Consider the following 14,793-nt stretch of genomic DNA (forward strand, 5'->3'; position numbering starts at 1 on the left):
AGGTAGTAGTACTTCAGAAAAGTATGAAAATAATGAAAAACGTAAACGAGAATTGAAAGCGATTCTTCAGTTCGAAAAGAGATATCCAAACTAATTAAATCCTGAAAGGATTTGTGAATGTGTCCGAAAACGTGAACACGAACACGAACTAAGGCTTTTTATTTTTTCACAACGGCATTATTTGAAGTGCAAGTTGAAATTTACGGTCACGTCAAAAAGACATAATCCTCTCGTTTTATTTAACGACACGTCGGATAAGCAGTTCAATGACAATTCCGAAGTGAAACATTTGAGAACTAACGAGACATGTGCGCAGTTAACAAAAGTGCCTCGCAATTCAGATCTATGCGTTTCGTTACAAGTGAATCATCAGATTCTCCTATGGAGATCCTGACGAAGTGCCTTGCCAAAAACCAAAATTGCACGCACGTGTCAGTAGACTCTCGGGTTTGTCAAACGGATCTACGCCTTGAATTTCAAAAATAGTATGCGCGATGAACCGCTAAAAGTAATCCGGTGACGCTTCATTTACCTTTTCGCGTTGATTGATATTTGCATTATCTTTTTTAGGCATACCTACGTTTAAGCAATGTTGGTTACTGTGGTTACTAATTACGTTTTACTACGGTCATGTCATCTACAGGTATTTTCAATATGTTATGCGCGTATACATTTAACCAGTTAGCTGTGTTTGACGAGTATACTCGTCATGAAAACACACGTTTCAAAATGTATGTACAGTAGGCACCCCCACATCGGAAATATGGAATGAAACCTATTGGAGAATTTAGTGCTTTTTTAGTGCTATTTTAGTGCTGCGACCTCGATTTTAGTGCTCCACCCCTTATACCGAAAATCGGTGGGGGTGCTAAGTGAACGTTCACTCAGCACCCCCACAGTGCAATCTACGTTAAGGGAAAGATTCACGGATAAAACGAGTATGCAGTATTTTGGTGCTTTTTTAGTGCTCTAGAAATATCCAAGAGTCGAATCCGAAACACCACCCCTTTCACCCCAAAACTACCCCCGATCGTATAAGCGCCAAGAGAGAAGAGGTAGAAATAATAACATTTCGCATGTTTTTTTCTCGAATTATTTTGGTGCTATTTTAGTGTTCCAGATATATCCAAGAGCCGAATCCGAAACACCACCCCTTTCACCCCAAAACTACCCCCGATCGTATAAGCACCAAGAGAGAAGAGGTAGAAATATCAAAATTTTGCACGTTCTCTACTCGAATTATTTTGGTGTTATTTTAGTACTCCAGATATATCCACGAGCCGAATCCGAAACACCACCCCTTCCACCCCATAACTACCCCCGATCGTACAATCGCCAAGAGAGAAGAGGTAGAAATATCAAAATTTTGCACGTTCTCTACTCGAATTATTTTGGTGCTATTTTAGTTCTCCAGATATATCCAAAAGCCGAATCCGAAACACCACCCCTTCCACCCCAAAACTACCCCCGATCGTACAATCGGCAAGAGAGAAGAGGTAGAAATAATAACATTTTGCATGTTCTCTTCTCGAATTATTTTGGTGCTATTTTAGTGCTCTAGAGATACTCAAGAGCCAGGTCCGAGACATCACCCCTTTCATCCCAGAACTACCCCGGATCGTATAGGCTCCAAAACAGAAGAGGTAGAAATATGAAAATTTGCACGTTCTCTTTTCGCATTATTTCGGTGCTATTTATGTGCTCTGGGGATACCCACGAGCCAGATTCGAAAGATCACCCCTTTCTCCCCAAAACTACCCCAACCGTATGGGCCTCAAGAGAGAAGGAACCGAAAACCTAATATTTCTCGTGTGCTGCTTAATTTAACGCTGCTTATTACTTTACAACTACGTTACATAAATATCTGCTGTTCTAGGGTTATTTTTAGCTTTACGTGGTAAGTAAATTCGATACCAAAGTTCTGGGCAATGATTTACTTACGTCCTATTCGGAACGTTTGATTACAATGATTAATCTCTTACACTTATGCCATATATACTAGAATATATAAGTCGTTAAATTTTTACTCTTCTGCATCAGATATTTGTCGCGGCATAAATAACAAGGTGAGGTTAGACGTAACGGTTTAGGTTAGGTTAGGTTTATATTATATGACTCTTCTTTTAAGATGCAATCGTCGTACGAGTATTGAGAGCGGTTTTATTCTCAATACGCACGTGAAGATTTCGTGTTCATACACTTTTAGTACGTAAATTTGCAGTCAAATTATGAATTGCATGTCTTAAGGGGATGTGAAAGTGGCATCCGAAAGCTCAATCGTTCGTAAAACTTTTCTATGAACTGGATGTCTCAAATCGTTTCATACTTTAAAACGTGCCTGAGGAACGCACGTAAAGATTTCGAGGACACAGTTCACAAAATTCACAAAATTCATACACTTTTAGTACGTAAGGTTGCAGTCAAATTATGAATTGCATGTCTTAAGGGGATTTGAAAGTGGCATCCGAAAGCTCGATCGTTCATAAAACTTTTCTACGAATTGGGTATCTGAAATCGTTTCATACTTCAAAACGTGCCTCAGGAACGCACGTGAAGATTTCGAGTACACAGTTCAAAAAATTCACAAAATTTATACACTTTTAGTACGTAAGGCTGCAGTCAAATTATGAATTGCATGACTTAAGGAGATGTGAAAGTGGTATGCAAAAGCTCAATCGTTCATTAAACTTTTCTACGAACTGGATGTCTCAAAACGTTTCATACTTCAAAACGTGCCTCAGGAACGCACGTGAAGATTTCGTGTTCATATACTTTTAGTATGTAAGGTTGCAGTCAAATTATGAATTGCATGTCTTAAGGGGATGTGAAACTGGCATCCGAAAGCTCAATCGTTCGTAAAACTTTTCTATGAACTGGATGTCTCAAATCGTTTCATACTTTAAAACGTGCCTCAGGAACGCACGTAAGGATTTCGAGTACACTGTTCAAAAAATTCACAAAATTCATACACTTTTAGTACGTAAGGTTGCAGTCAAATTATGAATTGCATATCTTAAGAGGATGTCAAAGTGGCATCCGAAAGCTCAATCGTTCATAAAACTTTTCTATGAACTGGGTGTCAGAAATCGTTTCATACTTCAAAACGTGCCTCAGGAACGCACGTGAAGATTTCGTGTTCATACACTTTTAGTACGTAAATTTGCAGTCAAATTATGAATTGCATGTCTTAAGGGGATGTGAAAGTGGCATCCGAAAGCTCAATCGTTCATAAAACTTGTCTACGAACTGGGTATTTGAAATTGTTTCATACTTCAAAACGTGCCTCAAGAACGAAATTTAATTCACCTGAAAATCACAGATGGCGCAGAGGGTCCCTCTGCAGTCAATCAGGGCCCCAGAAAGCATGAATCCAGAGGATTTCTGGAGTTTTACTTCGATTTCTTTATAATTATTGTACGAAAACGACAGGTGGAGTATGCCGTTTGGTACAATACTCAATATAATTCGACACTGCTGTCAATATAAAAAGGAACGTCGGCAACGTCGGCATTTACAAAAATCTTCTTTATCGACGTTGACCAAGTTCCTCGACGTGTTTCACTTCACCTTAAGGCCCGTCGGAATGGACGCTATCAGGAGAAGTGGACCCTGGGGATCCAGGTTACAAGCATGGACACCCGCGAGTAAGGGATCCCGGGACTTTCCACATTGGATCGTGTTCACGGTAATTCTTTCGACCCTTGAATTCACTTTTTTAACGGTGGACAAAAGAGGGCTGGTTAGATAACACCGCTGATCATTTCCATGCACCTAATACTACTTTTTCTATCTTCGGATGGATGCACATGGGTTTGGATTTCGTGAACTCTTCAGAAACCTTCGGACATCTCGCAAGACAGTGTCCGACAATATAGATGATTTCCTGAAATTTTACCAGTCTTGTGAATTTTTTTCGAATCCTCGAAATTCGAGATCTTATTTGGATCAAAAAAGAATATAAGGTAACTTTGGGTAATAAGGTCCATGTGGGGAGCAAGGTCCATGCTTATGTTTTACCATACGAGCCCATAATTATGAAAGTGGTCTAAGTCAAAATTTACACCCTGCTACTCTTTTAATTACGTATTTGTTTAGAATTATATTTTCTTTATTTAGTTCGTACCTGAAATAAACATTGTTCATGTACCATGTGACGATTTAGTGAAGCAATCCATAAAATAACGGCCGTGTAAAGTCGGGACGAGTTGCTGGTACCCTATATATCTCTTAATTCTTTTGGTGTTTATTGATTTTAATCATTCCCTCTTCTCCGTTTTATCCCTTCTGAGGGGAACTGACTACAGTGTTGGGCAAACCAATGCAAGCGAGTTGCCGGTACCCTGTATTTCTTAATTCTTTTGGTGTTTATTGATTTTAATCATTCTTTCTTCTCCGTTTTATCCTTTCTGGGGTAAACTGACTTCAGTGTTGGGCAAACCAATACGAGCGAGTTGCCGGTACCCTATATGTCTCTTAATTATTTTGGGGTTTATTGATTTTAATCATTCCTTCTTCTCCGTTTTATCCTTTCTGGGGTAAACTGACTTCAGTGTTGGGCAAACCAATGCGAGCGAGTTGTCGGTCCCATATACGTCTCTTAATTCTTTCGGTGTTTATTGATTTTAATCATTCTTTCTTCTCCGTTTTATCCCTTCTGAGGGGAACTGACTCCAGTGTTGGGCCAACCAATTCAAGCGAGTTGCCGATACCCTGTATCTCTTCATTCTTTTGGTGTTTATTGATTTTAATCATTCTTTCTTCTCCGTTCTATCCTTTCTAGGGGAAACTGACTCTAGTGTTGGGTAAACCAATACGAGCGAGTTGTTCGTACCCTATATGTGTCTAAATTCTTTTGGTGTTTATTGATTTTAATCATTCCTTCTTCTCCGTTCTATCCTTTCTGGGGAAAACTGACTCTAGTGTTGGGCACACCAATACGAGCGAGATGCCGGTACCCTGTATATCTCTTAATTCATTTGGCGTTTATTGATTTTAATCATTCTTTCTTCTCCGTTCTATCTTTTCTGGGGAAAACTGACTCCAGTGTTGGGCAAACCAATGCGAGCGAGTTGTCGGTCCCATATACGTCTCTTAATTCTTTCGGTGTTTATTGATTTTAATTATTCTTTCTTCTCCGCCCTATCCTTTCTGGGGGAAACTGATTCCAGTGTTGGGCAATTCAATGTGAGCGAGTTGTTGGTACTCTATATGTCTCTTAATTCTTTCGGTGTTTATTGATTTTAATTATTCTTTCTCCTCCGCCCTATCCTTTCTGGGGGAAACTGATTCCAGTGTTGGGCAAATCAATATGAGCGAGTTGTTGGTACTTTATCTGTCTCTTAATTCTTTTGGTGTTTATTGATTTTAATCATTCTTTCTTCTCCGTTCTACCTTTTCTGGGGAAAACTGACTCCAGTGTTGGGCCAACCAATTCAAGCGAGTTGCCGGTACCCTGTATCTCTTAATTCTTTTGGTGTTTATTGATTTTAATCATTCTTTCTTCTCCGCCCTATCCTTTCTGGGGGAAACTGACTCCAGTGTTGGGAAAACCAATGCGAGCGAGTTGTCAGTCCCATATATGTCTCTTAATTCTTTCGGTGTTTATTGATTTTAATCATTCTTCTCCGTTTTATCTCTTCTGAGGGGAACTGACTCCAGTGTTGGGCCAACCATTTCAAGCGAGTTGCCGGTACCCTGTATCTCTTAATTCTTTTGGTGTTTATTGATTTTAATCATTCTTTCTTCTCCGTTCTATCCTTTCTGGGGGAAACTGACTCCAGTGTTGGGCAAACCAATGCGAGCGAGTTGTCGGTCCCATATACGTCTCTTCATTTTTTCGGTGTTTATTGATTTTAATTATTCTTTCTCCTCCGCCCTATCCTTTCTGGGGGAAACTGACTCCAGTGTTGGGAAAACCAATGCGAGCGAGTTGTCAGTCCCATATATGTCTCTTAATTCTTTCGGTGTTTATTGATTTTAATCATTCTTCTCCGTTTTATCTCTTCTGAGGGGTACTGACTCCAGTGTTGGGCCAACCAATTCAAGCGAGTTGCCGGTACCCGGTATCTCTTAATTCTTTTGGTGTTTATTGATTTTAATCATTCTTTCTTCTCCGTTCTATCCTTTCTGGGGGAAACTGACTCCAGTGTTGGGCACACCAATACGAGCGGGGCGAAGACTTGGACCGGGAGGTGCAGAAACCCGTGGCCAGCCAACGGAACGTGTTTTCCTGTGTCTCCCGATCTCCGGGGAGCAATATCGTAACGGACGGAAAAATTCCGCGACGGAAGTTAAACAAAGCACTGAATATATAAAAAAAAAACGGTGGGTGAAAGAGGAGTTCTGCAATAAGGGGAACGACTGAGCGCCGTGGCTCTGTTCCGGTGTTTGAACAAGCCTCATAATTAATACGCATTCGCCTCTGTGACTGGATGGGCGGGAGACATTTTTAACGCTTATGTATTTGCCTTTCCCTCTGACGTCGCCTCTCGTCCTGCGATATATCCTCTAGAAGGACGATACCCTTTACGATCCTGATTTTTGCTCTAACGTTCTTGATTTTACCTCCCGTCTGGAAATTGACGTCCTCCTCATGCGGCTCCTCGGATTTATTAATTCTCTAGGCAGTTTCAACACTCAAAAAGGATCCACCCTTTGCACTCGAGAGGTCACTCTCGACCACCATTTGGTTTAATCCGGAAACCTGATCGGCATCAACGTATACATATGTTTGTACAATTTGACGAAGGGTAGCATGGTACCCCTTGCCATTTAAGTGGAACGATCCCACCAAATAGGAAGGAGTTACAAATTAATGTATACAACTATTATATTTTAATATTTTATGTATCCTTACACGTGAAAGAAGAAAATTCGTTAAATATTAACCCTTTACCCTCGAGAAGTGACTCTTGGTCACCATTTGGTTCCATGCGGATACCCGATCAGCAACAATGGATGTAAATGTTTGTCTAATTTGACGAAGGGTAGAATGATACCTTTTGCTATTTAACTGAGACGATCCTAACAAATAAGGAGTTGCCACGTCTAATAAAAAAAAAAAGAATTCCACAAGAAATCCACGGGAGCATTCCGGAAAGGTAATGCTTTAATTCTAGCATGGAAAGACAAAAGGATCGTCGCATCTTTGACGACTTGGACTAATGTGGGAATAACTCCCGTAAACCTTTTTACCTTTCCAAATAGTAATCACTCCTGTACCTTTTAAGTGCAGCGCCATGAATACAGTACCTACTTGCAAGGTTACATTTATCATCCGATGTGGTAAATTTCACTATTCCTGTGGTTTTACTTCCCACAGTATTTTAACCATGTCCCTATAGTAATTGTAACCAATGTGGTAGTATTTTCATTTCGAATGTCTCACTGTTATGCCGCGAAGGGTATTGGGGTTCTCCTCGAAGAATTTCTTAACTCCTTTTTGGCATTTGGATGTGGTTCTTTATTATGCACAAGACAATCACGGCATGACCTACGGTCCAACGGGCTCGGAGTTCGGAATAGGACTGACTGTTCTAAGTTCATGAAGTTATCCCGTAGGGATGAGGGTTTCAGATTCCGTGGAGCTGGGCTCAACGGTTCTTTCCCATAGTCACCGGACTCTGTTGTCGCGGACGTCGGGATCTCTTCCCACGACGCGTTTTGACAATATGCAGTTCGCAAACTCTCATGTATTCATTTCTAAATGACTACAGACTGACGGCATTACTGCACAATCGTCGGAGATCGACCTCTGAGGCCTCTATCGGGTTGTGTGTATAAACACTCGGGTGCGAGAATTTAAGGCAAGATAGGAGAGCCAGCGCTCGCTCTTTCGACTGGCAACCTTCGTCCAGGGCACACCGCGATGGAGGGTTCTACGAGGGGTGTCTGAAAAGTAAGTTCCACTATTTTTTTAAACCCGTTTGGTCGGCGGGAAACGTTTGAAATTTGGAGGGAATATTTGTCTGTGTGTAGTGCAAGCCCTGAAAAATCCCTATGCGCGTGCATTCATCGCTAGGTCAGTCACGCCCCAGTCGCCAAGGAGTCTCTATTCGCTCCTACCACCGATTGTGTTCGTGGTGTTATTCGTTTTTTAACCGGAACCTTCTCTTCCTCTCTCTGTCTGGTACCTTGGATCTCAATATTCGGAGGCAGTTGATAAAGAATTTCATCAAGTGTAAGGCGCCAGTCGGAATCCAAGACCCTTCGAACATGCTCGGCAACACTCGAAGTGCGTGAAGTCGAGGGCCGGCCGCTTCGTTGTTCATCGTGCAATGTTTTTCTCCCATCAATGAATAATTGGCGCCAACGAGCAACCATTAACCTTGACATAACATCTTCAACGTACACGCTACACAACTCGCGATGAATTTCAGTCGCATTTTTATTTTTTCCGTTTAAAAAACGAATAATACCTCGAACTCCACAATCGGCGGTAGGAGCGAGTTGAGTCTCCATGACGAGTGGGGTGTGACTGACCTAGGGATGAATGCACGCGCATAGGGATTTTACAGGGCTTGCACTACACTCAGACAAATATTTCCTCCAAATTTTAAACGTTTCCCGCCAACCAAACGGGTTTAAAAAATAGTGGAACTTACTTTTGAGACACCTCTCGTACGATCCGAGGATCCGGAATTGAGGCACCAAGTCGAGGGCGAAGTTGTTACCGCCACTCGCGGACCAGCCCTTCATTCAGTCTTCTCCGACGGCCCTTTCAATTTCTTCACTCCACCGGCGCATCAAATATTCCGAGCTTTGAGGCCAGTCCGTTATATACATATATCTATATTATCCAATATCCCGACAAATTTAAATAGCGCTCCCAAAAAGTGTTATGAATTTAATTTTGTGTACAAATACGTATGAATATCTATAGACCATCTATTGTAGATATCTACGATATATATATTACGTACCATTTCCGGACGTCTAGCCTTTGAGTGGACCTACAATACAGTTTATAGATATCTATATATATCTTACATACGTTCAATAAACATTTATATACGATTAATTAACGAATATTCCACGTTCCTCGGCGCCTGGGAAATATAACGTTACACCAAATTATTTCTTTTCGTGTTCTTATTCGAGAAGGGGAGAAACATCCTGCCAACAAATTTAAAGAGCGCTCCCAAAAAGTGTTATGAATTTAATTTGTTGTACAAATACGTATAAATATCTATAGACCATTTATTGTAGATATCTACGATATATATATTACGTACCATTTCCGGACGTCTAGCCTTTGAGTGGATCTACAATAGAGTTAATAGATATCTATATATATCTTCCATACGTTCAATAAACATTTATATACGATTAATTTACGGATTTTCCACGTTCCTCGGCGTCTTGGAAATATAACGTTACACCAAATTTTTTCTTTCCGTGTTCTCATTCAAGAAGGGGAGAAACATCCTCCCAAAAATTTAAGGAGCGCTCCCAGAAATCGCGCGTATTCGATTCGTTTGCAAATTGCAAGGAAAGAGGTAATATCATATTCGGGCATTCTTATTCGAGAAGGGGAGGAATATCCCGACAAATTTAAAAAGCGTATATATAGATATACAATAGATGGTCACGTACGATCGTCACAATAGATGGTATCACGTACCATGTCCGGACAGGCACAGTAGAGTTCATAGATATCTATATATATCTTCCATACGTTCAATAAACATTTATATACGATTAATTTACGGATATTCCATGTTCCTCGGCGCCTGGGAAATATAACGTTACACCAAATTATTTCTTTCCATGTTCTTATTCGAGAAGGGGAGGAACATCCTCCCACAAATTTAAAGAGCACTCCCAGAAATCGAGTGTACTCGATTCGTTTGCAAATTGCAAGGAAAGAGGTAATATCATTTCGGGCGTTCTTATTCGAGAAGGGGAGGAACATCCCGACAAATTTAAAAAGCGCTCCCGAAAAGTGTTATCAATTTAATTTTTTGTACAAATACGTATGAATATCTATAAACCATCTAGCCTTTGAGTGGATCTACAGTAGGTTCCTAGATATCTATATATATTATCCATACGTTCAATAAACATTTATATACGATTAATTTACGGATATTCCACGTTCCTCGGCGCCTGGGAAATATAACGTTACACCAAATTATTTCTTTCCATGTTCTTATTCGAGAAGGGGAGGAACATCCTCCCACAAATTTAAAGAGCGCTCCCAGAAATCGAGCGTATTAGATTCGTTTGCAAATTGCAAGGAAAGAGGTAATATCATATTCGGGCGTTCTTATTCGAGAAGGGGAGGAATATCCCGAGAAATTTAAAAAGCGCTCCCACAAATCGAGCGTATTGTCCGATTCGGCGATAATCACCGCTCGGAGGTAGCGGGTCCTCCCCCAGCGGGAAGAGATATCCGTCTTTAAGGACATTATCTGAATCCGCGGCGCAAAGGGGGAAAGGAGGGTGTCGCCGGGAAAAACTGTCCGCCCCCTCGTGGTATGTGAAAAATGATGCACGACCCCGATCCATGGAGGAGTCCCTTGCACCCCGGACCGCCTCCCTTCCCCCTGTCCCGAGAAAGTCCCGAAGGAAGACTTCCTCCCCGGACCTCGTCACGCACGGGCTTGCATTATTCGAAACGATTAAGCTCCTGACAAGTTTATGAAAAAAAAAAAGAAACCACGCCACCAGCCATTGCCTCTAGAGGCGACTCCCTGCCACCCCTGGGAATTCCTTTTTCGGAAATATTTCAGAAAATCTCATATCGATGTGATTTTTCCTGATTTCCCAGTGGCGAGAACGTGGGTATGGATTTCTTTTTCAAAGCTGTTTCATTATAAATTTTGCAATTTTCTGGTGATTTATTGCTTTCAGAAGTTACGGAATGTGAATTAAGAATTTCAAGGGTGGGCGGTAGATAAGAACATCTTTGGGTGATTAATTTAACTAGGTAATTTAGCAATTTGTTTTATGAAAGAATTGTTAAATGAAGAATTCATCAATTGTTTATAGTCAATTGCGTTTATTAGGTCTTCGTTAAGTTTGTCCATGAAAGAATAATTTTTCTTTACGAATCATTGAATTCCTCCCTTATTTTGCAATACTAGAAATAATTAAGCGCCTGTTAGGTATGAATTCTAATTTTGTAAATGTGGAGAATCCCACATAGTTTAAGACTACCTGCTTCATTTTTTATTTAACTGTATTGTAGGAAGAGATCGGAAAGACTCCTAATCCCAAATGAGGTTTCGAATTATTAAACACTGATGAAAATTTCTTTCAATTGGAAAATGATCATTTGCAATCATCCAATTTTTTTATTATGTAATTTATTATGTTACCGAAAATTTTTTATTTAACTGCATTCTAGGAAGAAATCGGAAAGATTCCTAATCCCAAATGAGGTTTTGAATGATTAAACATTCACGAAAATGTCTTTCAATTAGAAAATTATCATTTGCAATTATCCAATTTTGTTATTACATAATTTATTATGGTACCGAGAATTAGAGGCATTCTTGACAATGTAAATGTAGAGAATCCCACATAGTTTAAACCTACCTGCTTCATTTTTTATTTAACTTCATTCAAGGAAGAGATCGGAAAGATTCCTAATCGCAAATGAGGTTTTCAATGATTAAACATTCACAAAAATGTCTTTCAATTAGAAAATGATAATTTGCAATCATCCAGTTTTGTTATTACATAATTTATTATGGTACCGTAAATTGGAGGAATTCTTAACAATGTAAATGTGGAGAATCCCACATAGTTTAAATCTACCTGCTTCATTTTTTATTTAACTTCATTGTAGGAAGAGATCGGAAAGATTCCTAATCCCAAATGAGGTTTTGAATGATTAAACATTCACGAAAATGTCTTTCAATTAGAAAATGATCATTTGCAATAATCCAATTTTGTTATTACATAATTTATTATGGTACCGTAAATTGGAGGAATTCTTTACAATTCCTAGTCAATTTATTTCTTCCACCCTTGTGGGGTGTAGGAAATCTCGGATGAAGTTTTTTTTTTCCTTTCTTTTTTTCCCCACGAGCCACAGGATTCGTCACGCACGGACGCACATTATACGGGACGATTAACTTTTTGACAAGTTTATAAAAAATAAGTCACGCCATCGGCCGCAGCATCCCCCATCCCCCGGGAATTCATTTTCTAGGAATATCCGGAAAATCTCCCCCGGTATGATTCTTCTCTCACTTATTCATACGATTTTCTGACAGGGAGAGGAATGGACAGACTCTCGGTCGACGGTCATTTGTTTCATTCAAAATCGTCGGTATATCCGTGATTTTCTTAACAATTCGTAATAAATCATATCTGTAATCGGCGAGCCTTTCAATGTAGGTTTTGCTCTTTTTTTTCCAGATATGCGGAAACGCATCCGAAAACTCCACCTTCGGGAATTCAAAACACAGTTCTACTTTGCGAATTGCACAAGGGTTTTTTCTACCAACCGTCTGTTACCAGTGAACTGTAAGTATAATAACAAATATAAATTATGTCCCCCAGTTGTTAAAAAATTAACCTTAAACCTCATTGTACCTCAATAAGACTTGCTGATTTTTAAACGAAAAAAAGTATCAGAAGAAAACTATTTTCAATTTGTCACGGGTGTAGGGTAAATATAGGGTAGAGTCTATAAAAGGATTCAGGGGGAGAAATTAAACTTTTGGAAAATTCCACCAGGGCAAATCTTGCATGTTTTCCGAAAAGACGAGTTCATTATAAAGGGAAAGTGCGTGACCTCTTGGCACGCCTTTCAACCCCTCCTTGGTCTCTCTTGGGGGGTGATGGATACGCAAAAGTGTCACCCACACACCCCGGGGCCACCGTCGTCTAACCCCCTGACCATTATGCTAAGCCATTGTCCACTATCTGCCTAAGATAGCGACGGCTTAAGTCACCCCTCTTCCTGTGGACGGACCGTTAAAAAATCATTTTTACCAGTCCCAACTCCACGTCGGAGGTCACCCTCTGGCTAGGCCTACAAATTACGAAAGGTCTACCTCCCTTGGAAGTGACACGTTCCTTTGGAAACACCATCGTGTTTCTAAAGGAACGTATTTTCATCAATCGACTCAAATCGCCATCCTCCATTTGCGATTTAAAAATTGATATCGAATGATACAGTAATTTTAAGGATCTAACTAAGCTGATATTTTCTTTGCATAATACCACCCTTCCAATGTTTAATTTTCAACTTAACACCGATTAATCTTCGGTATCTCTCGGTGCCTCTATTCTAAAAGAACTAATAATTCCTTACCCTCGATTCTTTCCGTGCGAAATGTTTCGGACCACTCGCGTTAGTTTTTTCACGAAATGACGAAAAAAGCGGGAAAAATTTGCCGCGTAGATGGAGCGGGGCATCCGGCGTCTCTTTCGCGTCCCCCTATTAATCGGGCGTTAGGCAAATACACGGGGAAGAGGACGCCTCGCCGCGGGCGCGAGTGACGCGATGACTCACGTAGTGCCACCGCTTTTTGCCCGGCAAATTCAAATCAGGCCGCGCGGCATATTGCGCTGAATGGGAATTAATGTCGCGCAACTAATTATCAGCGAGTCGCCGATGGATTTACTCTCGTTATCGGGACTCGGGGATTCAGGGGGTGTCCCCTCGCAAATGCGAGGTTTCCTCTTTCGTCGAGGGCGAGGAAAGAGTGGAAACAAAAATCAGGAAAGGTCGATCTCGAAATCTCCCAAGCCCCGTCGACGTAAGCGGAAACGCCGCGCGGAGAGCCCCGGCCACAAAAAGCGCCGACTGCAGGGGGCCCGCAAGAAATTTCTAATTTGCGGCATAATTAAGGGAGAGCCCACAAAAACCACCCGGATATTCCGCGGGGGTGGCGGGAAATCGCGGATTCCTCGGTGCCCGCTGCCAGAAGACCGATCTTTGCCAAGACTGTCTCAACTTGTTTTACCCCTGTACTCGCTCATTTTATTGCCTCCCCTTTTGTCCGCTGGAGTCACCGATGTTACTTTTGCTTTCCGCGGATTTTTTTTTTTTTTTCTTTTGAACTTTTGGTAAGGTCAGGGTACCAGCGACCGAACACCTAAGACGCCGTTCAGATTCCGATAAAGATTTAACATGCAAAGACCGATATGAGGTACAAATGACTTACAAGGAAGGTATCCCAGGTCGATCTCTCCGATTTGATTTCTTTTATAATATGTTATAGTAGACTAAAAACTAACAAGGAAACATTCCCAAGTGTTCGTCCCCGATCTTATTGATTTTCATATATGTTGAAGAACGCAAAGATCTAAGAGACACACGTTCTCTATATCTGCAATGGTCCACATTTAAGGTGAAGTGAAACACCCTTCAAATCAGTCGACTCGAATACAACACTTTTTTTTAAGGGTGTTAGACCAAACTGTCTGTTCGAGCCGAATGAACAAGGGCTCAATCGAGAACGAATTTCTTTATCTCAGATAGCAATTATCATGTCACGTGTGGTTTTCAAGCCAATACGTAAATTTCAATTATTTATTGCAAATACGGACTAATCCATAATTTAATAATTATAACGCTAGAATTATTTGGAATGCTCTCTGCAACGGTCTGGCCGTTCTATTTCTTCCGTATTTCAAGTTCCGTTTATTCTTTCTCGAGTCTCTTCCTGTCATCTCGCATCATCAATTCAGTAACGTATGGTCATAACTTAAATTGAGGTATAAACAGAAACTCTGGCGCTTCTTTTATCTACTACCGCGGTCCTTTAGCCCATGATTCGTTTACTTCTAGTCCTATAGCCCATTTTTGTTATTCCCCACCTAAGCCTTCTT

General features: G+C 40.7%; 1 protein-coding gene across 1 annotated transcript in view; it reads left to right on the forward strand.

The window, feature by feature from the left end:
• The window catches only part of LOC111673928 (ubiquitin carboxyl-terminal hydrolase 48-like), a gene marked incomplete at its 5' end in the record, with an annotated part of 123,594 nt that overhangs the window by 6,755 nt on the left and 102,046 nt on the right, over positions 1-14,793 (forward strand). The window contains 2 exons of the mRNA XM_023432151.1: positions 12,225-12,280; positions 12,370-12,477. Of these exons, the coding sequence (XP_023287919.1) occupies positions 12,225-12,280; positions 12,370-12,477 (164 nt within the window). The remainder of the gene's footprint in view (positions 1-12,224; positions 12,281-12,369; positions 12,478-14,793) is intronic.

Source organism: Orussus abietinus, unplaced genomic scaffold (assembly GCF_000612105.2).
Source record: "Orussus abietinus isolate OABI.00-Male unplaced genomic scaffold, Oabi_2.0 scaffold214, whole genome shotgun sequence".
NCBI lineage: Eukaryota > Metazoa > Arthropoda > Insecta > Hymenoptera > Orussidae > Orussus > Orussus abietinus.